This window comes from Solanum tuberosum, unplaced genomic scaffold (genome assembly GCF_000226075.1).
Source record: "Solanum tuberosum cultivar DM 1-3 516 R44 unplaced genomic scaffold, SolTub_3.0 scf00006, whole genome shotgun sequence".
NCBI lineage: Eukaryota > Viridiplantae > Streptophyta > Magnoliopsida > Solanales > Solanaceae > Solanum > Solanum tuberosum.
Genome location: NW_006238932.1, coordinates 1,225,970 through 1,253,372, shown reverse-complemented (window position 1 = coordinate 1,253,372; position 27,403 = coordinate 1,225,970). Strand labels below are relative to the sequence as shown.

Below are 27,403 nucleotides of genomic sequence, written 5' to 3'. Positions count from 1 at the left end.
TGCAATGTATGGATAGCGTCCCATACCACCATCAACACAAAAATACCATATTAAAGTCAACAAAAATGAACTTACCATTCAACCTTTCCATCTTCATGCAATAGTCATACATAAGAGACATAAACATTACATAAGCCATATCAACATATAAGGACCATCCCCTAAGACAACCCTAAGTCATACTTGTGTAATGTGCAAGTGTCATCCCATATTACTACTCACACGAAGTACTCCTTTGAGGTCACCATAGACAAGGCACATTCATATTCATTAAGTCATGAGAAGGAAGTAACTCATAATACCATCCAAGTATACCATGCAACTTCACATTAATCATATAAGTCAATATTTTTCATTAACTTCATTACATTAAGAGTACCTTAATCCATTTTGACATTAGTTCAACATTTCTTCATTAACATCATCATAGGAGCACATTCATTACACTTAACATTATAAAGGAACAAACCACAACCTCTTTCAAAAGCCTACTTGTGCAATGAATAGATGGTGTCCTACACCACCACCCACACTAAGTAGTGCATTCTTAAGAATCCATAGTTCATTAAAAAAAATTGTGGGGGTAATCCTTAATCGACATAGACCATGTGAGCAATTCATGGAATCACAGTGTCACTCTCACCGGATAAGGGATTCCTACTGTCCTAAGGTAGGACCATTGTTCTTTAGCTTTAGTGGATCACTAGCTAGACCTATGTAGGCACATAGTTTAAGGGATAGGGAGATTGATACTAGATACCCTGCCTCAACTCACGGATGAGCATCTATCTCAAGAGATTTCTACTATGTACCCCGCCTCAACTCACGAATAAGCATCCATTTCCAGAGATTTCTACTATGTACCCCACCTCAACTCACGGATGAGCACCCATCTTAAACCATATCATCTCGGTACTTAGAAATATTCCCCACGGAGTACATTACATTCATTACATTAGTTCATTAACGGATAAGGGATTGCTAATAGATACCCCGCCTCAACTCCAGGATGATCATCCATCCCATCCCAACATTCACTTATTCGTTGTTTAAAGGCTCAAACTTTGCCTCCTCAGGATTAGGACACTCGACCCCTACGACATTAACACCCCAGGCACCAGCCCCCATGACATTTTTAGACAAAATGTCAAGTTGTGTCAGGATCTTGACCATGTTTTTGGTCTCTTTCGTGGTCTTTCTCCAGTTTCTCCTTGGTTAGCTTGAATGTGAGAGGAGAAACCTAATATTCACGGGTGTACCAACCCCGATTGATTTTCGTCATGCCATCCAAGAGTTAGGCTGCTATCACATAACGTTGCTGCATCAAACCCCCAGGCGAAAATTGGTCAGCAACACCTTTGTTTATTGAATCAAGGCTTTGGTAAAAATACTGCAACAAAATGTAGTCGGGCAAACCATGAGTTGGGAATTGTAGCACCAACTTCTTGAATCACAGTCAAGTCTCATGGATTGGCTCACCCTCTAGACGTTTAAAACTCATAATGTTGTCCTGAAGAGTCATCATCTTTGAAGGAGGGAAAAATTGCACTTGAAATGTGGTAACCAACTCCTCCCACGAAGTGAATGATTAACGTGGCAATTCAGCCAACCACTTGCAAGCTTCTCCCATCAGAGAGAACGGAAACAACCTTAACCGGACCGATTCTTGAGGGATATTCTTGAAAGAAAAGGGTGGAACACTTGGCTGCAACATAGTACTTGTGATATGGAACCAACAAAATTTCTAATCTGCTCCAGGGGATCCTCATGAGCTAAGCCACCGAACAGACCCTTCAATTGTAAGAGCTACAACATAGTACTTGTGATGTGGAACACCACATTCCCTTCGGCCAGAGGCAAACGAATGGCACCAATACCACCCATGAGATGGGGGTCATTAGAATTGGGATCATGGACATCGTTAAGAGTACCGATGTCGTCTTGGTGGCACACTTGGCCGCCATTGCCACCATTTACGCTCATACTTCCTATTTTCAACACAAACAAGCAAAGTAAAACTAAAAATCAGGTAAGTATCAATATAACTAACAAGAGCAAAATTTGACTTAACCAAAAAATCTCAAAGAACACCACTCCCCGTAGCGGCGCCCTTTTGACTTTACGTATCAGGACACTACTTCCAGTTCAAGTGATAACGATCGTCAGTAGTAATATAACCCAACCAAGGGTTGGGATCGCTCCTACTAGGAGTGGTTTTGAGAATTAAGATCCAAGTACAAATTAGTTCAAGTTATTCATAGCTACAAGAGATATACGAATAAAAAAATGTTAAATTAAAGGGGGTGACACAAGTGTCAATTATCAAATGGAGGGTTTGTATTCAACTAAAATAGTAAATACACAAAAATGCAAATATGGAGACGAGATTCTTGGGATGTGATAGGAAGATGGGTGAAAGTAAACAATTGGGTAATTGCAATTAAAAATCAACTTCTGTAAATTAGTAACTAGGCTAGACTTTACTGGGGTAAATTTTCTCTTGAACAATTTACCCCGAATCAAATCGGTTTCTCTCGAACACAGATCAGCAACAATTAAGCTCAGCCTTCGCCTTAACCCATTCACTCTCTCGAGCTGAACCAACGACAACCCACTATCATAGGCTATCAATTCAGTAGTTTTGGTTTTAAAACCTCTCTCTCGAGCACGTCAAAAACACAAAGTTCAAATTGTATTTGCAACTACAATTCATTAGATTCAAACACAACTACTGAATGAAATTACATGTAACAGAAATTAGACTATCAATTAACGAAACCTAGAATAAAATTCAACCAATATTCACATAATCACCCCCCATGAATTGGGGTTTTAGCTTGACATGGTAAAGAGATACAAATCGATACCGAAAATTGTTTCCAATAATTGGGTTCGATTGAAAATGCCTTTACACACGTCAAGGATGAAGATTCTTCGATACCCACTTCTAATTTCTTAGAATTGGAAACCTTCAAGTCTTCAAAGCTCAAGAATAATGTCTCCCAAAAACTCTAAGAACTGAATAATAATCTAAAAATTCTAAGTCTCAAGTCAAAATTCGATATTCAGTTACAAATTAAATGGGGATTTATAGTTTTCGAAAATATGTGCTGCGAAGGATCACTCGGTGCAGTTGGTCGGTATCGCCAATCAACTCGACGATCCATCCTTTGGTCTGGTTCATCGCCTTTCTGCTTTTGCCTTCAACATCTTCAAAGTTCTGTAACTTTGGGCGATAAGGCATTGTGTCGCGAAACTGTTCGGTGACTCGCCGACTACTTCTTTCTGTCACCGACTCCATTTTCTCCTTCAGAGCTTGGCACACTGGAACATTAAGCGAGACCATAGCCATTCAGTGACTCGCCTAATGGTTTAGGCGATCCTCAGGCCGTCTTTTCTTCGTCTTTTCAGCCGCCTTGTTCCATTTTTGCTCGATAGCATCCATGCTTTGTCTCTCAATTCAAATACCTGAAACTCAAGGATTTACATCAGTTATTGAGACAAAATATGCATTTGAGGACACTCAATCTATCAAAATAAATCCCTAAATGAGTCCAAATCGTGGAGTCATCAACCCTCACAAAGATGAACATATGGATGATTTCAGCCATAGGTTTTCCCTTATTTTCCAACCAACAATTGTGTCAGCTTTCTCAAGATCACAAAGTTCTTTTCAAGACTTGCAATGGGGCTGAGTGCAAAGGTATGATCATTTAGGCTCATTGGCCATTATCCTCATGAAGTGTGAACAACATTTCCTTCCCTTTTTTTCATCATTCTCATTCATGCTCAAAATTCACCATATTTTTTACTTTGCATGAACTACCGGACACCCTATTTATTTTTGTATTTTCTCAACTTACTTCACCACTTTTTCATTCCTTTTCCTTTTCATTTATTTTTCTCTTTCTCCCTTTTTTGTATGGAGGTGTTCTATCTTTTTCACAATCATGGCTGAAGGGCGACTTCTTTGCATTTCTTGATTTGCCTTCTCTTTTCACCACACCCCCAACTTAGGCTTTTGGCCTAAGTTAGCTATTCAAACAAACCACAAATCATGAGGATTATGGGTGAATGAATAAATAAAGGTTACAATTGTATCAAGTTTCTTCCAAGAAAATGGGTTAAGGCTCAAAGGGTGCTCAAGCTAAGAGCACACACTCACAAGGTTGGCCACAAAAGAGTTATAATGTCCAGTTGTTTCACTCTTCAATAGTTGCCTAGGATCATCTCAAGAGATTGCATCAGTTAGTCAACTGGACCAACGAGGTAAAATTCTAGGTGTCATCAAACATAGTTCATGGTAAGCTCATAACACAAGGCATTAGCACCAATATAAAACAAGATGCAACGAGATGCAAAGAGTTCACATATTGTCTATGCAACTTCATTTGGTCTCATTGTAGCCGCACATTCATTTTTGTTCGATTGGGAGCAGTATTCAAGTTATCGGTATTGATCAAGACCGATACTCAAATTTGCAAAATAACAACCACATTCAAACACAAGAGGTGGCAAAATATTTCGGAAGGTCCAAAAATCATTTTCAATTAAAACAAGGAGCCACAAGCTCAATCATCAACAAAAATAGTGCCCAAAACACAATTTATAGCTTAAAACCCAATATATATATAAAAATAATATTCACAAGAGGTAGGTATGTAAATACCTCACCCCACCACCAAACAAGAAGAAACTTGTCCTCAAATGCAATAAAATACTAAAATATTAAAAGAAATGACAGAGAGTGAGGTAAAGAGGGATCCTGTCAAAACAGTCTCTCCATCTCTTTGGGAATCAGTGCGCGGTGTAGTACTCCGATATAGGGCATCAGTGCCCGGAGTCATCTCAGAAGTACTGGCTTCAATGGATCCTCCCATGGTGGTGTCTCTCAAGCACATCTGGCGCGCAGTCTCGAACATCACATCCTCAAGGTCAGCCAGATCATCATAAACCTCAGCATCTCGCCGAACCGGTCGGTGAGTTGCCGAATAACTTTGGCAAGCCAGGTCGGGCTCGCCGAAAGGATTGGCTCAAAATTCCCAGAAAAATTTGGCATGTCGGCGATAGGAGGGATCTTTCGGCAAATCGCCGACAATATTCGGCGATCAAGGACTAGCCTGCTAAAAATTACAGTGCATTTTAAGGGATAGGGGCACAGTAAGGGCGATAAAGAAGGATAATCGGGGAGTCGCCGACTGCACTCGCGAACTCAGGCTTCTAGCCGAAAGTGAAAGAATCCAACTCCAAATTTAGCATGAAATTAAAGGCGATAAGGGGGATTCGGTGAATCGCCAAGTGGTTAGGCAAACTCGACCCAGCTCGCCAAACGACCCAACGTGCCTATTTTCGACCCCTACTACTAAATTCAACCCCGCAGCCCCCGAATACAAAATCAAAACATGCACTCCTTCTATTAGGCTAAGACCCATTACACCCATCCCCCCGGGATACTCAAACTTCTCCCAATTTGGCCAAATTTAGCCAGTTGACGCCTTTTTCCCTTAAGAGTCAACCGCTCCATCATTGGGTAAATTACGCCATTTGATACAAATGCGGGTTACTTAGACCTCAACTGACTAGACCCAAGAATATTTATGCAACACTCAATAATTTTAAACACTTTTAAGCACGAAAAATTTGGGAATTAACAATAAAGGCATTATTGGCATCATATTCAATTTAAAACAGGCACACACATATACAATTATGATCAGAGAGGCCCAACACACATCACTAAGATAAAAATCATTGCATAAGAGTAAAAATCGCTAACTATAAATTTGCGGTTCGGAAAACCAACCTTATAAACTGAATAAACAAGTTGTAAAGCTAGGCGGCAATGATATCCAACTCCAAACACAAACTTGACGACTAGAAAGCAATAATGTAGGAAAATATAGTGCGGGTGGGAGTTTGGAAAGTTGAAAAGTAAGGGAATGTGAAGGATTTTGAACTTTTGAACTTTTAGCCTTTTAAAACCGTCCAGTTCTTGCCCATTTGGCGACATTAGTCTTTCTCTCCGACCCAATCGGCAACTCACCGATTGGACAATTACCTCACCAAGTTTTACAGGACCTTCAGTTAATGTGGGCGTCCAAACAGCGGACAAAATCGCGATCACCGACCTGGTCGGCGATTCGCCAATTAGCTCTTGGCTCATCGAGTTTTACAGACCCCAATTTCAAAATGTCTTGAGTCCAACGGCGGTCCAAGTCGAGCTCGCCGACCTCTTCGGTGAGTCATCGACTAGACTTTTGGCTCGCCAATCTGCACATTTCAAACACATTCCACACTTTGACCTGCACAATCAACACACTATTATTTCTCAAATAAAAATAAAGAAATAAACACTTGGGTTGCCTCCCAAGGAGCGCCTTAGTTAACGTCGTGGCACGACGCAAGTCCCCAAATAAGTTGTATTTGTAGGGTTTGCCTCGTTTTCACAAGGCAACCCACCTTCTTGTTGTGGGTACAGACAAGACATCACTTGGTCCATTTGGGACTCTAGAAGCTTAATGAACATGGAATGAGAGGTTTATATCTGATTCAGCATCAAGACATTCTCTCTTATCTCTCTCAACACTCTGTCATGTTCTTCGACTTTGTGAAGAATGAGTAAGAGCACCTCCACTATTTGTCCACCCTCATTCTCATTTATACTTCAATGCTCGTGGTGGGGAATGTACCTATCTTTTCTTTGGTACATTACTTCCAGTTCCTTGAACTTTTTGGCCAAGATATCCAGCAGACCTAACAATGTGGCCAAGTATTGCTCCTTCTCTGTCTCCTTGTTGATCTTGGCCACACAATCAAGGAGTTGGGTTGTTGTTTCATAGAATTGTCGAATCAAACAACTCGAAGAGAGTTGGTCAGCCACTATTCTATTTTCGGGACCAAGACGCCGGTAGAAGCATTCTAGAAGTATCTTATCTAGAATTTCATGAGTTGGGCACTACTCCAATAGGGCCTTAAATATTTTCCACAACTCATAAATTGCATCACCCTCCAATTGCTTGAACTTTAGGATGTTATCCCTAAGAATCATCAATCTCAAAGGAGGGTGGTCCATTGGGGCACCTTTGCTACAAGATATGCTCCAATTCTCTACTCAAAACAATAACACAAAAACCAAAACTAAAAATAAGTAGATTCAACTATAACTAACAAGAACAAAATTCAACTTAACCAAAACTTCTCAAATAACACCACTCCCGGCAGCGGCACCATTTTGATTTCACGTATCAGGACACTTCATCGAATTCTAGTGGCAACGATCGTTAGTCAGTAATATAACCCAACTAAATGAGTTGGAGTCGAATCCCACAGGGAGCGTTATGTGTTTGAGAATCAATCGAAAAGCATGAATATATTCAAATCAGCCATAGGAATAGACATTTATGAATAAAAAACATAATTCAAATCAGGGGGTGACACAAATGTCAAATAACAAAGGGGTTTGGTTTCAAATTATCAACTACAACAACAGTAAATAATACGAAATAACAATAATGAGACGGGTTTTTGGGATGTGATTTGATTATAGGCTAATTTAGACAAACGAGTAATTGCAACTGTTAGAAAATAGTTGTATGTTAGTGACTAAGCTAGACTATAGAGGAGGTAAACTTTCTCTCGAACAATTTTCCCTGAATCAAATCGGTTTCTCTGGAACACCAACAAGCAGTAAAATAAGAACAGTTTGCACTTTAGTCTATTCACTCTCTAGAGCTGAATGTTTGGAAAAGGGTTTAGGATTCACTCTCTCGAGTTGAACCCATGACAACCCAATACCCACAGACCATCAATTCAATAATCATGGTTTTAAGACCTCTCTCTCGAGCAAGCCAAAAATACGAAGGTAGAATTACATTTGCAATGAAAATCCTTTAAATTAAACCACAATTACTAAATGTAATCACTTCTAAAAAACATTTAAACTAACAATTATCATGACCATAAACTAAATCAACCCATAATCACATAATCACACCCAAAGAATTGGAGTTTTAGCTAGACATCATAAAAAGATAAAAATCATTACCAAAGTGTGTTTCCATCAATTGGGTAAGATTAATTTCGTCTTTACAAAGGTCCAAATTGAAGAATCTCAAAGACCCACTTCCAATTTCTCAAAAATGGAAAATTTCAATTCTTCAAGGCTAAGGAAAACTTAGTCTCAATCCTCAGTGTTCCAAAAATCAAAAACTGATTAAAGATGGATAAAAGATAGATGATAGATATTCAAAAATGTATTTATAGTCGCCAATAAGTCGGGCTCGCCCATCCACTCGACGATCTGCCGTTTGGTCCATTTCATCGCCTTCTCGCCTTGGCCTTTAGCATCCTCAAGTTCTGTAACTTAGGGCGATCTAACACTGCATCGCGGAACCACTCGGCGACAAGTCGTCTGCTCCTTTCTCTCACCGAGTTGATTTTCTCCTTCAGGGCTTAGAACACTGGAACTTTATGCGAGATAATGGCCATTCGGTGACTCCCCAATGGACTTGGCGATCACCCGACCTTCTTTTCTTCGTTCTTTTAGCTGCTTTGTTCCTTTTTGCAAGTTAGCGTCAATGCCTTGTTCCTCAATCCATATATATGAAAATCAAGGGTTTTACATCAGTTATTGATAGAAAACAAGAATTTGAGGACACTAAGTCATTATAAATAAACCCTAAATGAGTCAAAATCTTAGACTCATCAGGCATCATCAATTAGGGTTCATGCTCACAAATGCTTATTTCAAATGCAAACTTCTGCCCAGAAAGAGTATTCTAATTCCCTCATAGCAAGAATGATTCCATACTCTCACAAAGCCGATCAAGAACTAATACACTACAAGAAATAGCACTTATTGTGGTGATATTTAGTGGCAATTTTGTTTTTTGCTACAGAAGCTACATATTAAGTGGCAACAATTGTTGTTGCTCGTGAACATTTATCTCTAGAGGCGACTTATTTTGTGTCGCCACTAATAGTTGTCAGTAAATCTAAAAATTATAACTCCCGCTGAAATGAAAATTTTGGCTCCAAATATTTAGTAGCATCTTATTAAACGTCGCCTCTAAATATAATTTTGTAGGGATCAAGTCGCCTCTAATATTAATTTAAAAGAAAAACAAAAATAAAATAAAATGAAGGTTCTAGTTAAAATAAAACAAAAGAGTCATTTGTTCTTCTTTGCTCAAACTAAAATAATCAAATGTTCCTCTTAGCTCAAATGGGTTTTCTATAGCAAAAGAGAGAATGAAAAACATATCTCTGCTCAAATCTTGGAAAAGGAAGGAAGAAAAACTCATTCCTCTTTGCTCAAATCTGGGAAAAGGGAAGAAGAAAAAAATCGTTCCTCTTTGTTCAAATCTGTGAAAAGGGAGGAAGAAGTAGTGTCTATTGGTTTAATATTTCGTCAAATCTATTGGAATAGGGTTTTTTGCTGAATATTCTTCAATTTTTCACTAATAGGGTTCTCTAAAGTATATATTGCATCAGGTATGTGCTCAAATTCCTTTCTTGGTATTTGTATTTTCGATTTCACATATAATTTCTTTAACCCAGTTGAAATTATGTAGGAATAGGGTTCTCTAAAGTCAAAGGAGGAAGGGAAAAAGTTCATAATTTGAAAATCAGTGTGAGAGTGTCTCGTTCAATTGAACTTGTTCTTTGGTTGAAGTTTTGAAGGTACAATTCATGTCTATCCATATTTTAATATTTTTTAATTTGTTTTCACGATCTTGAAAGTCATGTCTAAGTAATCTCTTTCCTTTGGTAAGCTAGAAGTTTATTTTTGATATTGTTGTTGTGATTGTCTGTTTAAAATAGATTGGATATCTTAAGTTCAATGATTTATACAGGGAAAAGAGTTTCTTTTCAGCTAAAATTACCTCAGGTTAAAATAAGTGATTTAATGATTCAGTTTTAGTATTCTATTGGGTTTTTAATGTGAAAGTTGAGTAAATTTCTTTTATCCAAATCAGCCATAGTCGCTGAAATCATAAAGTCTTGTGTGTTTGTTGGAAATTTAAAACATGGTACAGTCAAACTTTGAGATGGTAAAAGCCTTTCTTCCTATATAGGTACAGTAAGAAGGTAAATCCTTCTCAAAAGGCAGGTTTATGGAAACAGACTTTCAAAAGAACGAACATGTAATGCTAATGTGACTGCTACTGTTGTGTATGATTTTGGCCATTTATGATAGAAAATATAATTGCGGTTAATGCTTGAAACGTGTGATGTAAAACATTGAGGGGATAACATGTGAAGTTAGAGAACAAGAATTCCTTTTCCATTTTGCCTTTTAATTTGTTGACTTCCAAGAAAGCTATTATTCCAAGCACTTCATTGGAATTCTTTCATTTTGTAATGTCAAATGATATTCTATAGAAGCTGCTTAAATTTAATGTTATTTACCATAATTGGTTTCTAAATTACACACTTTCTTACACTCCATTTTTAGGAAGAAAAAATGAATTTGTTAGTGATTCAATAATAGTTGTCATTTGGGAAAGAACTCATTTTACTTGAGACATTTTGAAACCTATTTCTGTGTATGTACTTTGATTCATTACAAGATGTTTAATGACTCCTCTAAACTTGATTTCAAATTCTATTTGCTATGTATTGTGAATTGTGTTTTAAATAGTATGAACATGATTCAAAGTAAAAGTAGTGTCTTATTTATCTGTGATTTGTGTACATGTAAATATCTCATTTTGATTGGTGATTTATGTATGTGTTTTATGTTATAGTTCCATTGAGTTTGGAGATTCTAACATATATATATATATATATATATATATATATATAAAACCATCTCCTTTTACCAAAAAAAAGTTTGTTGGCCTAAAATATCCTCCTAGAATGAATTAAAATTATTGATAGAAGTAAATTATTGACAGTCCAAATCTATAATGTAAAATTAGTAAGATAAACGTTACATTTTCTTTTAATCTACCGTAAAATACATACTCTAACTATACAAATTTTGTTTGTTTGACTTGTTAAAGAATTGACACCTTTGTTGAAGAATGGAGTACTTACGTTTTTTTATACAATGATTTATTTACTACACTTTGTGCGTTCCTTTCTAGTTAGTTGATCCTCACCTCTCTTTGTTTAACTCTATTTATCCGAGCTTCTCTATCCATTGTTTATCATTGTAAAATAAATAAATTAATGAACTATTTTCTGTTGAAAATAGGAATGGATAAAAGTCGGTTAAATATTAGGAATAGAGTTGACCAAAGATATAGAGATGGAGTTGAAGGTTTTCTTAATTGGGCATTCAGTCAATCTGGAGTGAATACAATGATTCCCTGTCCTTGTAGAGGATGTATGAACACCGTGTTAAAGCTAAGAATTGATGTTAGAGGTGACTTATTGAAAGAGGGCTTTCGGGAATCTTATAAAGTGTGGGACTTGCATGGAGAAGTATTAGTTAGAGTTGAAAACTCTAATACCGCATGTAGTGCTGAAGTAGAAGCTGATGACATTGAAGAGGATGACATTATTGAAATGATTCATGAAGCTTGTGGATATATGGGGAATAATATTAATTCTTCGGGGGAAAATGAAGAACCAAATATGCATGCAACAAAGTTCTACAAATTGTTGGAAGATGCTCAAATATAACTTTATTCTGGTTGCACACAATTCTCAAAGTTATCTTTTGTTATTAAATTACTTCACTTGAAGTGCCTCAACAATTGGAGCAACAAATCGATGGATGAGTTATTAAGCTTCTTTAAAGAAGTTCTTCCCGAGGGGTCATTAGTACCTAGTTCTTTTTATGAAGCTAATAAAAATCTTAGTAACCTAGGCTTAGGGTATACAAAAATAGATGCATGTCAGAATGATTGTATTTTATATTAGAGCGATTATGTCAATGCACAATCATGTCCAAAGTGTGGAATGTATAGATGGAAATCACTAGTAAACAAAGGCAAGAAAGTAGATCATAAAGTATTGCGCTATTTTCCAATCAAACCAAGGCTTCAAAGATTATCCATGGCAAAAGAGACATCAAAGAAGATAAGGTGGCACAAGGAGGAAAATATTGATGACGATGTCTTGCGTCATCCATCTGACTCAATAGAATGGAAATCTTTTGATGAGCGTTATCCTTCCTTTTCATCTGAGTTAAGAAATGTTCGATTAGGTTTAGCTAGTGATGGCTTCCAACCTTTTGGAAATATGAGTTCAAATCATAGTATTTGGCATGTCGTTCTAGTTACATATAATTTTCCACAATGGGATTGCATGAAAGATTCATATTATTGTAGGGTCAGCTCCAACAACTTGTTATTGAACAACAATCTGAAGAGATCGAGCATCGCATGACTAGGGGTGATATCTTATCTTCAGTTCTTGGTGAGAGATCAGGCTATATTTGGGGGGAAATGATACGGAAAGACACCTCCTAAAAAGACTCAAATACATAAGGCATATATAGAGGCTAGTGTGTCTTCAGCGATGGAAAGTATGCGTCAAGAGATGCAAGCTGATATGGATCGAAAATTGCAAGAACAACGAAAGCAAATGACTGCTGATTTAAAAAGAAATATGGAAGAAGATTTGCTAAAAAAATTGGAAGAGGAGCGTGAACACATGAAAGGCGAAGTGGACAAGATGTTTCAAGAACAAATGGCCGCTATCATGATTAGAATGCAATAGGTACTTTCTCTTGCTCCTGAACAATTCTTCTCCTTTCATTGTTTGTTCTTCTCACCGTAAAATCTCAAATGTTATTTAAAGATCTTATTTGCCTCTACGCTAAGGCATTTTCTACCACATATCAAGAAAGAATTTGTGGGATTTGTTTTTTTTTCAAGATTTTGATATTAGGAAGTTGATAGCTCTGTTTATTGACTTCCCTTATATGTAGGTTCTTTGTTTTTAGCGTGAAATGCCTCAGTTATCAAGGGGTTTTAGTTGTGGGTGTATTGGTTTTTCTTTTTAATTATTAAGTCTAAGATAAATATTTGTTTAATTGTGAAAAGTATTATGTCTTCTAGTCTCTCCCTCGTGTATGCATGAATAAAGCTATTTCTCTGCATATTATTTTCATCTGATAGTTATTGTTCTAAAATCTGATCAAGTTGTGCTCTCTCCATATTACAGTTATCAACAAATAAAATATGTTGCTGATTATACTTCATTTTCCCGATTTCTTCTTTGCCCATTTAACAATCCACTCTCTACTGGATTTTGAGTTTTTTTTATGTTTGATGAACTTTTTAATAAGTTGTGTTGTAATGTGAGTAAATATTTCTTGTTCTACCTCTGCTATTAGAAAATATTTTATCTTGTAACTTAAACTGAGCACCTTTTGTTGATTTTGAGTTTTTCAAGTTGGATGAAGCTTTTACTAAGTTGTCTTGTAATGAGAGTAAATGTTTCTTGCTCTGCCTCTGCTATTAACATTAGAAAATATTGTATCTTGTAACTTAAACTGAGCAACTTTTGTTGATTTTGAGTTTTTCAAGTTGGATGAAGCTTTTAATAAGTTGTCTTGTAATGTTAGTAAATGTTTCTTGTTCTGCCTCTACTGTTAATATTAGAAAAGATTGTATCATGTTACCTAAGTGACTACCTTGGAATCATTTTAGCCTCTTGACATATTCTTGTTTTCCTTCTGTCTCTTTACTCTTTTTTAACACATTATGAACTAATGTAACTGGATCTCTCTGTCATTATAATATAACACTAATATTACTGGATCTCTCAGTCATCACTAGAATTAGAAATTTTATTTGTGATGGATGTAGCACTTAAGAGAACAAATGAGATTCTCTTACTGTGTTAGATATTTTAATGTCTCTTACTGTGTTAGATATTTTAATGTCCATATCATGTATAGTTCTGATTGTTGATTTAAATAGAGGATTTGCTTGTTGTGTTGCAATTAAAATTTTTGGTGTGGGTTTCCGAATGACAACAACTGCCAGTATCTTATTATATGTTTTCATACAGAAAAAAACAAATTATTGAAACTATGATGGTTTTGATTTTAAAGTCTTATGTTACTCTTGTTATTATAAGCATTGGATTGTGAGAATTAGAAAGTGATTGTGTGTTTTTCTAATTTCAGGGACAAGGTTCTTAAACAATGGGGCAAGATCAAGAAGTAGTTTTAAGGCGTGCAATGGAAGTTTTTGCTTTTGGCCATATGTATATGGTTACAACGATAATTGAACTACTAGCGTGTTATTATATATATATATATATATGTATATATATGTATGTATGTATGTATAGGTGAATTTCTAGTACTGGGAGTATTTATAATATTTAAATCGAAAATGCCTTGTGTATTAATGTTGTGAAATACAGATAGATGTTTTTAATAGCTATATATATGTATTGATTTTATAAAATTTATTTCAAAACATTAAATATTGTTCTTTAGTGATGAGATGAATGTTGCCACAAATGCTATAGTAATTTTTGTGGTGATTTTTATATACTACTAAAAATCACATTTTGCATTGACATAAAAGTTGCCACTAATAATTAGTTGATTTTGTGGCGGAAAAATCTGCTGCAAATTATAAGTGTGTAGCAGCGAGATGAGAGGTGATACTAATAGTTAATAGTTTTTTGCAACAGTAGGAGTCGCTACTGATATTAATATTTAGTAGCGACAAAAGTTGCCACAGAAAGTTTATATGTTTTTGTGGCAACAATCTCGCCACTAAAGACCTTGTTTTAGTGGCGACTTGACAAATAGTCGTGTTGCGGTTTTATTTTTGTGTCATATTTTTACCAAATTGTGACGGATTATGTCGCCACAGATGAGTGTGTTTTGTGGCGACATCCTTTTGTCTCCCCAAATAACTTTTAGTTATGGAATTACTACCAACGGAGAGGAAGTCGCCACAATAAACTTGTAGTGGCGACATTTGGAGTATTTGTGGCGACTTTTGCTGACACAATAAGGCAAATTTCTTGTTGTGATAATTAAGGGATTAAAATCAACTGACACACTCCCAATGAGAAAAACATTGATGATTCTACCCATAGGTTTTCCCGTATTTTCCAACTAGCACATAAGTTGGCTTATGCAAGATCACAAAGGTCTTTTAAAGCATGTAATTGGGTTGAGGGTAAGGGTATGATCATTTCGGTTTAGTGACTACCTTTATGAAGCATGACTCAAATTTCACTTCTTTTCCTTTTCTACCGCTCTTTTAATATTCACAACTCATCCTTTGCCTATTCATAGCTCACACAATTTTTGGTATAGCTCATCTGACACCACTTTTATTTCCACAACAATGCACAACGGATACATATCATTTATTTCTTTTCTTTCTTTTATATGGAGGGGTCCTCATCTTTTTCACCACATGCTTCAAAGGACAAATTTCATGAATTTCTTACTTGGTTTCTTTCCCCATTTATACCAGACCCCCAACTTAGGCTTTTGGCCTAAGTTGGCTATATTATAGGTGGGAAGAACACGGTGATTTCAACAATCGGTTTAAACATTTGTGTTCATGTTTAATCCAAAGAAAAGGTTAGGCTCAAATGGTACCAATCTAGATTCACACACTTACAAGGCGGTGACACAAAGGTATGGCAATTAGGTTCACTCTCAAAATTCATGCCTAAGATTATATCTTTCATTCACCAATGCTAATCAATTGGACTAATGGAGCAAGTTCTAGGTATCCTCATGTACACTTTTCAATTAAACGTCATCACACATTGCATCTAAACACAATCATTGATCATAGCTCTACAAGTTGAGCTCGCATGCAACAATCATTGCAAGATTCACACTCTATATTTGACTAGTCACAATGATATTCTAAGAGTTCACACAAGACATATGAAACTCAAATTACCTCGTTGGATAAACACAAAGATATTGTTCATCTAAAGCACTATTTAAATTATTGATATTGACCACAATCGACACTCAAATGTACAAGAGAACACTAACCAACATTAACTTTTAAGCAATTATGAGGGAGGCAAATGAATCCTAACCAAAACATCATTAAACTACTAAAACAAAATGAAGAAGTCATAAGTCCAACCCAAATGAAAATAACAAACTATCTCAAAATAGCAAAAAAAACAACCAAAAGGGTACGTAGCTAGGTACCTTTACCCGACTAAAAATAAAATAGCAGTGTCCTAAATGAAAAAAAAGACTAAAAATAAAATGGAGAGAGAGTAAGGATCCCTTTGATAGGCTAAGCCTGAGGGGAACTCCAACCACTGGTGTGGCCTCAACTTGGGTATCAATGCCTATCTCAACTAAGACTCTAGAAAGTCGTGGAACGACCTCCTCTATGGTCTTTGACCCACTAGAACCAATCATAGATGTGTCATGAAGCGATGCCTCCATAGCTACCTGCAACATATCGCCCTCTAGGTCCTCAAAATCCTCGTCACATCAATCTCATGATTGTCTAAGTCCTCCTCATCAGTCTCGGGAGTGTCAGAATCCACATCCTCATCAGTTGTAGCAGAATTCCTAGTCAGAGTAGATGGAGGGATCTCACAGTCAATGGTCCCCACCTGCCCGGTCTTTTGAATCAAAGGTAACTCAGAACTAGGGTCCTGAGGGACATCTATCACTCCAGAAAGCATAGACATATCGGTGGACTATAATTCATCCACATCACGATGCAAACTAGTAATATTAGTAATCAGGGCTGTCAAATCAGGAGGTCTGTGGCCCATCTAGTCACACACCTGAACCCGAGTGGTGAGGGCATCCAAAGCTTTTCCATGGGAAGCGATCACCTCAGGTTGTCTCTTCAACTCTTTCCGAATGGAAGTAAGGGCAGCTGCAATGGCATGATCAATCATAGAAGGGACACCAGCTTCAAGCTGAGAAGCTCTCACATCAGCCGAATGGGAAAGGTTTCCCATTTTTTATATCAAGGCCTGAGTTAAAGGGGGATGGGAGCTGGTGGCAGGAGAACTAGAGTTATAAGGGGTAGGTGTACCTGAATGCTCAACTGCGGGGGTGGGAGGTGTAGAACTAGCCTCCATGGACTCCATTTCAACTATTGGGGAAGTGTCCACCGGAGTTTCTTTCTTCTCTCCGCCTCATCTCTCAAGTACTCTACTTCAATCTGACGAATATCACAAGATGAGGATGGAATTACTTCAATACATGTCTTTACCACAAAAGGTACACTTGGTTTGCCACACAAAGAATTAATCAATACTAGAAATAGCAATGAGGTTTGATTTTTTTGGCCCTCATAGCCATCTCATGTGCAATAATGAAGCCCAAATTAAGTTTCTCCTTGTCAATGATGCACCCAAATAGCGTAGTCTTCAGATGCCTAACAATGGACTCATTCTGCGATGGCATCAATGTGCTACTGATGAACCCAAACTAATATCGTGTTGTGATGTTGAGGTCTTTTTTTTCAATAATAGCCCCCGCCTTAATCCATGGGGGTATTACATCACCCAACAATGGGGCAAGCCACTCATTAAAATCATCCAACATTTAAGTTTTTATTTTGTCGAACAAAGAGTGTCCAGTTTGCATTGTGTAATCCAACTCGTTGTTGATGTCTGTTTCACTACATTGCACTTTCTTGCCCCACACCTCTACAAAATAAACAGGGGCCATAGAACTAGCCTACTTCTTCATTTTTGGGATCAACTTGGCATACCCTTCGTAAGATCCCCGAACACACTTCGAATATATGGGCGTAAAAGCTTTCTGAATTGCTAGAATTTATAATACCGCAGTGTTTCCCAGATGTTCGGATACCTATCCACTATTCCATCCGTGGACAACATTTTCTCCTTAAGTATGGTCCACAACCTAGCAGGCTTTACACGATTCATAGAAAGAGGAGGATTAGTCTTAATGGGGGGTACATGTGGTGCATGTTGAAGAGCCAGTGGGTCATGGCCTGCTTTAGAGTGCATCTCCAATCGCTTCCTCTTGGCTAAATCATCTTCTAACACCGGAGTGTGGATTGGAGTCCTTGGCACCTCAACTTCTTCATTCTACGACTCAGATGATGTGAACTGTAGTGAATCATTGTCTATACTTTCATCCGATCTTCTGTCATCCACCACTTGTTGTTTTCCCTTACTACTCGCATGTGAAGGTTTATGATGAATAGTTTGGGTATGTTCAGTTTCATCTAAAATAATAACCCACTCGCTTTCTTCTGGGGTGGTGGGACCTTGGGCTTGGGTCTTTTTCGAGGTGGAGGACAATCCTCATCGAGCAGATGCTTAACTGGAACCTTAGGTCGAGCCATACCTGTAAACGCACAAAAATGAGAACAAATTGTTCGTGAAAGGTTAGTGAATAGAGGCAGGCAACAAAAATAACAAAAAATTGAAGAGAAACTACATGAATTAATTCAGTGAATCGTCGACTCCTTTCGGCGTGCTTTAGGGCATCGCCTAATAGTACATTAGCTCCTTAGTAAAACCTTAGGCCAGAAGGGAGATCTCAAGGCCCTTCGGTGACTTACCGAATTCTCTTCGACGAGCTGAAGGGTCTTTGCCAAAATAAGTAGTGGCTCACCTCGCAAGCCCAATAAGTTAGGCGATGGGGATGCATTTGGCGAAGCACTTAGTCAATTCGGTGAGCCCGACGAAGCTCGCAAAAATGACCCAACTCATCACCTTCCAACCACTTTCTCAATTCACAAACAACAGCCCACGAATCACAAATTTAGACACAATCGCACACAATACACAACTACACAAGATGAATTCACTAGTCGGGGTACTCAGACTTCCCCTAATTAATGCCAATCTAACCAAATGACAATTTTACCCTTAAGAATTCGTCACCCAATCCATCATCGGGTAAATTAAAGTCATTTGGTCGAATTCGGGCTACTTAAACTTCACCCATGCACATGACATTCAAAACCCACAATTTCATAATCTAACAAGAGAAACATAAACACATGGACACAAATTATTGATTTAACATGCTCGGCTCAAAATTAGCTATTCATGGCACAAAAGTATACTAAGAAATTGATAAAACCACTACACTTAGCCTTAATACCGCAAGTATTATATAAAATTACACAAAGTTTGAGAAACAAACCTCCAATGGGGACAAATACACCAGCGCAGCACAAGCAAGGGTAGAGGAATCACGACAACACTACACTTATGAGATGCATTTAAGAATAAATATAGCCTAAATTTCAATGGAGGAGTAGAGGAGTAGAATTTCTCAACTAAAAGAAAAAAATTGAATTTAGAAGTTAAAAAGAAGAAGGCTTTTTTAGTGCTTGAGAAATTCGTCGAGCTCGACTAACATCGTCGAATGGGTCTCAGCCCGCATAAAAATTACATAGTCCTCAACCCTTCCTTGTGCAGTGGGCGAGCTCGATCGAGTTTTCCGATCAGAAAAGGCGACTCACCGAGTGACTTCCCCAACGCCTTTCTGTAGGTGCAGTGGGCGAGCTCGGTCGAGTTCACCGATCAGACTAGGTGACTCACCTAGTGAGCTGTAAGTTCGCTCGAAATTCTAGAACCTTCCTCATTTATGACCTTCATGGAGCGATGAATTTGGGCGATCATCGATCAGACGCATCAAATTGCCAATTAAGCTACCTTCTTGCCCATTTTGATTTTTCCCAAAATACTAACTCCAACCTATACATCAAAGAAATGTTATTCAAATAAGCAAAAAACTAAACGGAAAAATTTTCCACTTCTATTACCCGTTTGCAAACATATGATTAACTTTAAACGGACCCGATCATTTTGACTTGAGTTTTCATGAAAAGTGTCTCGGATGAGATTTGTAGAGCAGCACAAGATCACAAACTTTAAACTCTTGATGAATGATATTTTCATCATGACGTTGTGAAGGGTTGATCTATCATAATCATGAAGCCGAAACTCTTCCAAAGCATGGAGTTGGTCAACACAAGTTTTCGACGCATATTCCCAATTCAAGTTCAACATGTAGATGACTAGATTTACCAAACACCAACTGATACAAGGACATACAAATCGGGATCTTCAATGAAGTCCTTTATGCCTAAAGAACGTCATCACTTTCGAGACCAATCGATTTGATTTGCATTAACGGTCTTGGTTAAAATCCCTTTGCTTTCCCAGTTGGACACCTTGACTTGCCCATTTGTCTGCGAATGATAAGGGGTGGAAACCTTATGCTTGACTCCATACTTGATCAACAACGAGGCAATCATTCAGTTATAGATATGAGAGCCCCCATCACTAATGAATGCACGTGGAGTTCAAAATCTCGTGAAAATGTACCGTTTGAGAAATTGAACCACACTTATCTCTTTATTATTAGGTGACACAACTGCCTCTACCAACTTAGAAATATAATCAATGGCCATCAAGATGTATTTGTCCCCACAAGAACTCACAAAAAGCCCCATGAATCGATTCCCCACATATCAAATAACTCAACCTCTAAAATTGAAATGAAAGGTAATTTATGTCTTCGCGACACTCCTCCCTGTTTTTTACATTGTTCACACTTCTTAACAAGAGAATTCACATATTGATACAACATTTGCAACTAATAACCACTTTGTTGTACCTTAGCACTTGTACACGCTCCACTATGGTGTCCACTAACTAGTGACGCATGGCAAGCATCATGAATAACATCTACCTCAACTACTGGAACACATCTTCTAATAATGTGATCAGCACACTCCTGAAATAGGTAAGGTTCATCCCTAAAATACTTCTTTGCATAAAAAGAGAAACCTCTTTAATTGGTAAAAAATCAGTTGATCGGGAAGAATCCAACACACCACATAATTAGCAAAATCAGCATACTAAGGCAGAGAACCATTCGACACAATCATCACCGACTCATCGAGAAAGGCTTCCTCAATATCTTTTTTGCCAGAAACAACCACATTTGATTCCCACCTAGACAAGTAGTTTACTACTTGGTTCTCACACCTCTTTCGATCATTGACTTCAAAGTCAAACTCTTGTAATAATGACACCTATTGGATCAACCTTGACTTGACATCCTTCTTAGCCATCAAGTAACATATATTAGCATGGTCGGTGTGTACTACCACCTTGGTCCCAAAAACATAGGCTCTAAGCTTCTTAAAATCATACACCACTGCTAACAACTCTTTCTTAGTGACGGTGTAGTTCTTTTGAGCTGCATTCAAGGTCTTTCTTGCATAGTAGAATGGGTGAAACAAATTTCCCTTCTGTTGGCCAAGTACATCTCCCAAAGCCACACCATGTGGCATTACACAGTAGATCAAATGGAATTCTCCAATTTGGAGCAACAATGATAGGAGAAGAAATGAGCTTCTCTTTTTAAACACAAAATTGCCTTGACACAAGCTTCATTAAACTCGAAGACACTTTCCTTTTCAAGTAGCGTGCAAAGAAGATGAGCCACCTTAGAGAAATCTTTTATGAACCTCCGGTAGAAACCCGCATGACCCAAGAAGCTTCTAACACCTTTAACCAAAATAGGAGGAGCCAACTTGGCGATAACTTCAACTTTAGTTTGAGCAACTTGTATGCCATTTCCTAAAATTTTGTGCCTCAATACGATACCTTCCTTGACAATGAAGTAACATTTCTTCCAATTGAGAACATCTTTTGTTTTGACATATCTTTGCATAACTCTACCAAGGTGCTCAAGACACGCTTCAAATGTATCTCCCAAAACCAAAAAGTTATCCATGAAGACTTTCATCGAATTATCCACCATATCAGCAAAAATCGAGAGCATTCACCTTTGAAACATCACCGGTGCATTACAAAATCCGAAGGGCATTCTTTTGAAAGCAAACGTCCCATTGGAACATGTGAACGTTTTATTTTTATGATCCTCTAGTGCAATGGAGTTTTAATTATAACCGGTGTAACAATCCAAGAAGAAATACCATTCATGACCGCAAGCCTATCATGCATCTGATCCATAAAGTGCATCAAAAAATGATCCTTCTTGGTCCACGCATTCAACTTTCGATAGTCCATACATACACGCCAACCGGTAACCTGTAGTATTGGCACAAGCTCTCGTTTTCCATTTGTGACCACAGTCATAACACCTTTCTATGGAACGTATAGGATGGGACTAACCCACTTGCTATCTGCAATAGGGTAGAAAAATCCTGCATCAAGTCACTTAATAATCTCTTTCTTGACAACTTCTTGCATTGGAGGATAAAACATGCTTTGAAGTTCAATACTTGTCTTACAATCACTAGCCAATTGAATCTTGTTGGTACAAATACAGGGAGGAATTCCCGCAATGTTGGTAATCGTCCACCCAATATCCTTGATAAAAACATTTCAACACACTAACAAGCGTATGTGTTTGCCATTTAAGAAAATTCGCAGCAATAATCACAGGTAAAGTTTTATTTGCTCCAAAGAACACATAACGAAGGTAAAATGGAAGTACCTTCAATTCGAGCTTTGGTGGTTCTTCTATAGATGGCTTTGCGGGAGGACATTTTCTATTCTTCAAATCGATATCAAGCTTCAAGGGGTTCTTAGATAAGAACCTAAACCGATAGAGCAGGAACTACCTCATCATAATCTTGAATTTCCTCCCAATCATATTTCAAAAGGACCCAGTCAAAGACTCAACAACACAATAAACTTCGCTCACACTAGCAACCACTTCATCAATCGCGTCAATGATTGATATCACATGGAAGTCACTTGGTTGCTTCATTAATTTACAAATATTGAATGTAAGTTCCTCACCATTTACCCGGAATTTCAGTTCATCAATTTCCACATCAACAAGAGCTCTCTCGATAGCCAAGAACGGCCTACAAAGAATAATAGGGACCTCGAAATTAATCTCGCAATCAAGAATCACAAAATCATCCAGAAATATAAATTTGTCTACCTTCACCAAAATGTCATAAAGGATGCCAATAGGGAGCTTGATAGAACAGTTAGCTGTGAGAAAATGCTTAGTTTGTAGTCTTAGCCTCACCGAACCCAAGTTTCTTGAAAATGGCAAAGGGCATCAAGTTTATACTCTCCCCCAAATCACACAACACTTTAGCAAATTAGAACATCCCTATAATGCTAGGGATAGTAGATGCCCCCGGGTCATCCTTCTTGATACCCACGTTGCTTGACATAATGGCACTAAAACTATGGGATACTTCAATTGTCTCAAAATCCATACTTTTCTTCTTAGTGACCAACTCTTTCATAAACTTTTCATAATTTGACATTTCTAACAGCGCCTCCACCAAACCAAGATTAATATAAAGAGTTTTGAATGCAGAAAGAAATTTGTGGAACTTCACGTCTTCATCCCTCTTCTTCAATCTTTGAGGAAATGGTGGAAACATTAGGCAACGGCTTTGCAAGAACTGAGGGAGGAACAACCCCCACATTTGACTTTTTAGCATCACCGGAAACAACATTTTTCGGTGCATCATCAACCTCATTGGAAGCTTCATTGTTCAACTCTTCGGCAAGTACATCACTTTAAACAACAATAGCTTTCCCTTTGCTTGAACTTGAATTATCATCATTTGGCACATAACTTCCCTCAACCTTACCACTCCGGGTCAAGATAGCCATGCATTGCGTATTATCATTCTTTGGATTTGCTATGGTATCACTAGGAAGACTCCCTTGTGGATACTTGTGGATCTTCACTTTTAAGAATATTTCACAAGAGTCTATGTGTTTGATGTTGTTTCCTTTCTCCTTGACAGTAGAAGCAACCAAGTGGTTGGTCGAATTACCACAAGATTCCATAAATACATATGAGGAACTAACGAAGGTGTTCGTTGAATGATTTTTCCCTCCTTCGAAGATGGTGACACTTAGAGATAGCATCTAAGATTTCAAGAAAGTGGATGGTGAACCTCTCGTAAAACTATGCGGTGATTCTGAAAGTTATTGTTGCAATGCCCAACACATGGTGTCCCGAAAAACTTATTGTTGTTGTATGTCTATTGTAACCTTGATATAGTGAACGAAGGGTTGACTGACCACCTCATTCAAGGAGGATTAATGCGTAAACCATATTATGTGGCAACAGTGTTGCTTGTTGACATAACAAAGGTAAATCGAGCATGACACACTAGGTAGGACCAATTGACTTCTCTAAAGATGGGTATGACCATGGAACAAATGGAAGAGAACCAAGATCTTGATGAAAATATGACAAAGATGATGACCCAAATTGACTTGTTATTTAAATTTGTCATAGGGGGTCGATTAAAATCGGTAAAAACAGTTGGTATGAGCAGTGGGCAATGCCTGGATGATGAAAATTTTGAGGCATTATACAATGAGAAAGTGCAATACACGGGGAACCAAATGGGGGTTCTCATCCAAACTATCTGAAGGTGGGTGGAAATCAACATTGGACTAAAGAGAAGGATAATTGTTGGAGAGATTGCATAGACAGTGAAGGAAATTGGAGTGATAGTAAGGCTTACAAAGACAGGTATATACATCCTCATGATCATCCCAAACCCAAAGAGCAAGTTGGACCGAAAGGGAATTGAACTGATTACATGTTGTCTAGGATCTTCAACAAGCTAGAGGGTTCTGACAAAGTGTTGAAATATTTTAAAAAATATTTCACCACTTTGACTCAAATGGTTCCTTCCCACCCTATGTTAATTAAATAGCTGGAAACTCAAATGTGTCACATCTCCGCTCATTTACATACAAATAAAAAATGGACCTTTCTTAGTGATACCATCAAAAAATCTAAGAATTATTCTTTATGAGTGAGAACTACATCAATCCACGACATTAAATAAGGCAGTTCTGGGGAGGCAACCCAAGTTTTCTTTATTTTTTAATACATGGGTTTTGAGTGCACGTCAAAGGAAGTCAAAAATTGAAAAGGATAAAGTGGGCGATGAAAATACCCATTAGGTGATCCACCAATTTGATTTGGTAGGCATATCCATGCTCTCCTTCTCAACTGAGAATTTTGAAAAATTGTTGAGTCAAAGTGAACGTCCATGTACCTATTTGGCGATCCGCCGAATACATTGAGCGAGTAACATTGGATTCACTGAATTGAAATCCATGTTTGGGTATTTGTACAGACATTATCAAAGAGCTTTAGCTCCTTTGGCGGGTTGCCAGATTCAATCGATGACGTTAGTCCCAATGTGCTGAATGCGTCGGGCAGTGGAAAGCCAATAGTATTTGCTCTTTTAAATGTTCATCTTTTGATATTTTTGGACTTTTTCACTATCTACACTCTACATCTAGTCTAAATACATTAATGTGTCTTTTTTTCTTCGATTATAGTCTGTGAAGTGCGTGATTATTGATTACTCTCTACCCAAACCCCTTCTCCTTTTTTTTCAAAGAGCTTTTGCTTTCTAATGTTTGTTTTTGGGTTTAAATAGCTTGTTTCTCCTTCAAATTTGTGCTTAATTACTTATTAACTATTGTGTTTGCTATTTTGATATGTGAGGCTTGTGGGTATGTGATAAAATGCTCGATTGAGTAGTACCCATGATTTGTCCTTGTTGATTTTGTGAAAAATTACAAAAAAATTATTGTGTGGGTAGTTAGTTGATAATTACTTGATAAATATTGTGGTTATTGTATGAATTTTGTTTTGGTGAAGTCTGATTAACCCAGTGTTATCCATTAGGCTTTAATTCACCCAATGATAGATAGGGTGATGTCTTTCTTGAGGGAAAATCATCGAGTTTGTAATACTATGTTGAATTTGGTGGCTGCGTGAGTACCCAAGGATTAGTTAAGAACTAAAGGTTACTACTAGAGACTACCATATTTAAGCCTGCACCTAAAAGTTCTCTCATTGCTAAGTAAAATCCCAAGGGAAATAGTCATATTCGTATCGTTATACTTGAAAATGGGAACAATCAAATTACCAATCCAATCTTAAGTCATCATAGAGTAGCTCCTTTAAATCATGATCCATACATATGTGAGAAAATCTTTCACAGCCATGATTTCATATTATGTGAGAAAACCTTTCAGTTAAGACAATCTTATTGGGGAAGTAGTTAGGAACTAGAGGTTACTACTAGAGACTATCATATTTAAGCCTCCACCTCAAAGTTCTCTCGGTGATAAGTAAGATCCCAAGGGAAATGGTCATATTCATATAATTATACTTGAAAAGGGCACAATCAAATTGACAATCTAATCTTAAGTCATCATAGAGTAGCTCCTTTAAATCATGATCCATACATATGTGAGAAAATCTTTCACAGCCATGATTTCATATTATGTGAGAAAACCTTTCAGTTAAGACAATCTTATTGGGGAAGTAGTTAGGAACTAGAGGTTACTACTAGAGACTATCATATTTAAGCCTCCACCTCAAAGTTCTCTCGGTGATAAGTAAGATCCCAAGGGAAATGGTCATATTCATATAATTATACTTGAAAAGGGCACAATCAAATTGACAATCTAATCTTAAGTCATCATAGAGTAGCTCCTTTAAATCATGATCCATACATATGTGAGAAAACCTTTCACAACCATGATGTCATACTATGTGAGAAAACATTTAACAATTTCATTGATACTTGAAATTTACCCTTAGTTCATAAAACTTTTTTTCATAAATCATGCTTTCATAAATCATTTCATAGGTTCATAATATTTCTTCATAAATTCATAGTCAAAATAATGAGTAATTCATGGTTCCTACATAATAAATTAGAAAATATGTAATTGAATCAAATCATGCATAATAAAATTGAAATCAATCAATTGAATCATAATCAAATAGAACCCATGAAGATTTACATGAAACACTAGATAATTGGGTGAAATTAGCTTTTGGAGATTGAATTTCTTGGGACCCAATGGATGAATGGAATCCATTGGTGAAGCCCCACATACCTTGATACACAAAGCCCAAAAGCAATGGAGTAAAGAGGAGACTTGAAGCTTCAAACCATATCTGTTCTTGCTTGAGCTTGAGGGAATTGGAGATGATGAATGTGATTGGGATTTGGGATTTTGAGAGAGAGTTGGGTTAGTCTTAGGAATAGAAAGGTAGTTATAACACTTAGAATTAGAGTCAAAACGACATAGTATAAGTATTAAATGCATAGAAAATACCCAAATACCCTTAATAAATAAATGTCACACTCAGCCTAGGATCTGGACCTACGGTAGGTAGAAGCTTCTATGGCCATAGAATCAACTTTAGAAATGATAAATTCATCTTTCTTTCCACGAAACCGTTATATGGTCCCTCGTTCAATCTATGGCTCGTAGACCTCTTCCGCAGATCCCAAGTTTAAGTTTGAAAATTCACTAAGTTTGATCCCTCCTACGAGACCCTTTCTACTACCCGTAGAACAAACTATGACCCATCAAACCATTCAGTAGGTCTGAGGTCCTAGATCAAATCTCAGAATCATTTCTACGAAATCTATCTACCGCTCTTACAAATTCCTATGGTTCTTCCCGTTAA

General features: G+C 37.4%; 1 protein-coding gene and 1 long non-coding RNA gene across 2 annotated transcripts; one reads left to right on the top strand and one right to left on the bottom strand.

Annotated features, from left to right (window-relative positions):
- The first annotated feature begins 9,206 nt into the window (after positions 1-9,206).
- On the top strand, positions 9,207-14,199 carry LOC107060672 (uncharacterized). Its single transcript, XR_001473458.1, has 4 exons — positions 9,207-9,492; positions 9,573-9,681; positions 12,282-12,672; positions 14,090-14,199. It is a non-coding gene; the product is annotated as an uncharacterized lncRNA (long non-coding RNA).
- A 7,036-nt stretch (positions 14,200-21,235) lies between these two features.
- Positions 21,236-21,697, bottom strand: LOC107060637 (uncharacterized mitochondrial protein AtMg00860-like). The gene has a single exon (XM_015308743.1). The coding sequence runs from the start codon at positions 21,695-21,697 to the stop codon at positions 21,236-21,238; it is 462 nt and encodes a 153-aa protein (XP_015164229.1).
- Positions 21,698-27,403: the final 5,706 nt, after the last annotated feature.

Coding starts and splice junctions, on each gene's coding strand:
- LOC107060637 (XM_015308743.1), bottom strand. CDS start 21,697: ATGGTGGATAATTCGATGAAAGTCTTCATGGATAACTTTTTGGTTTTG.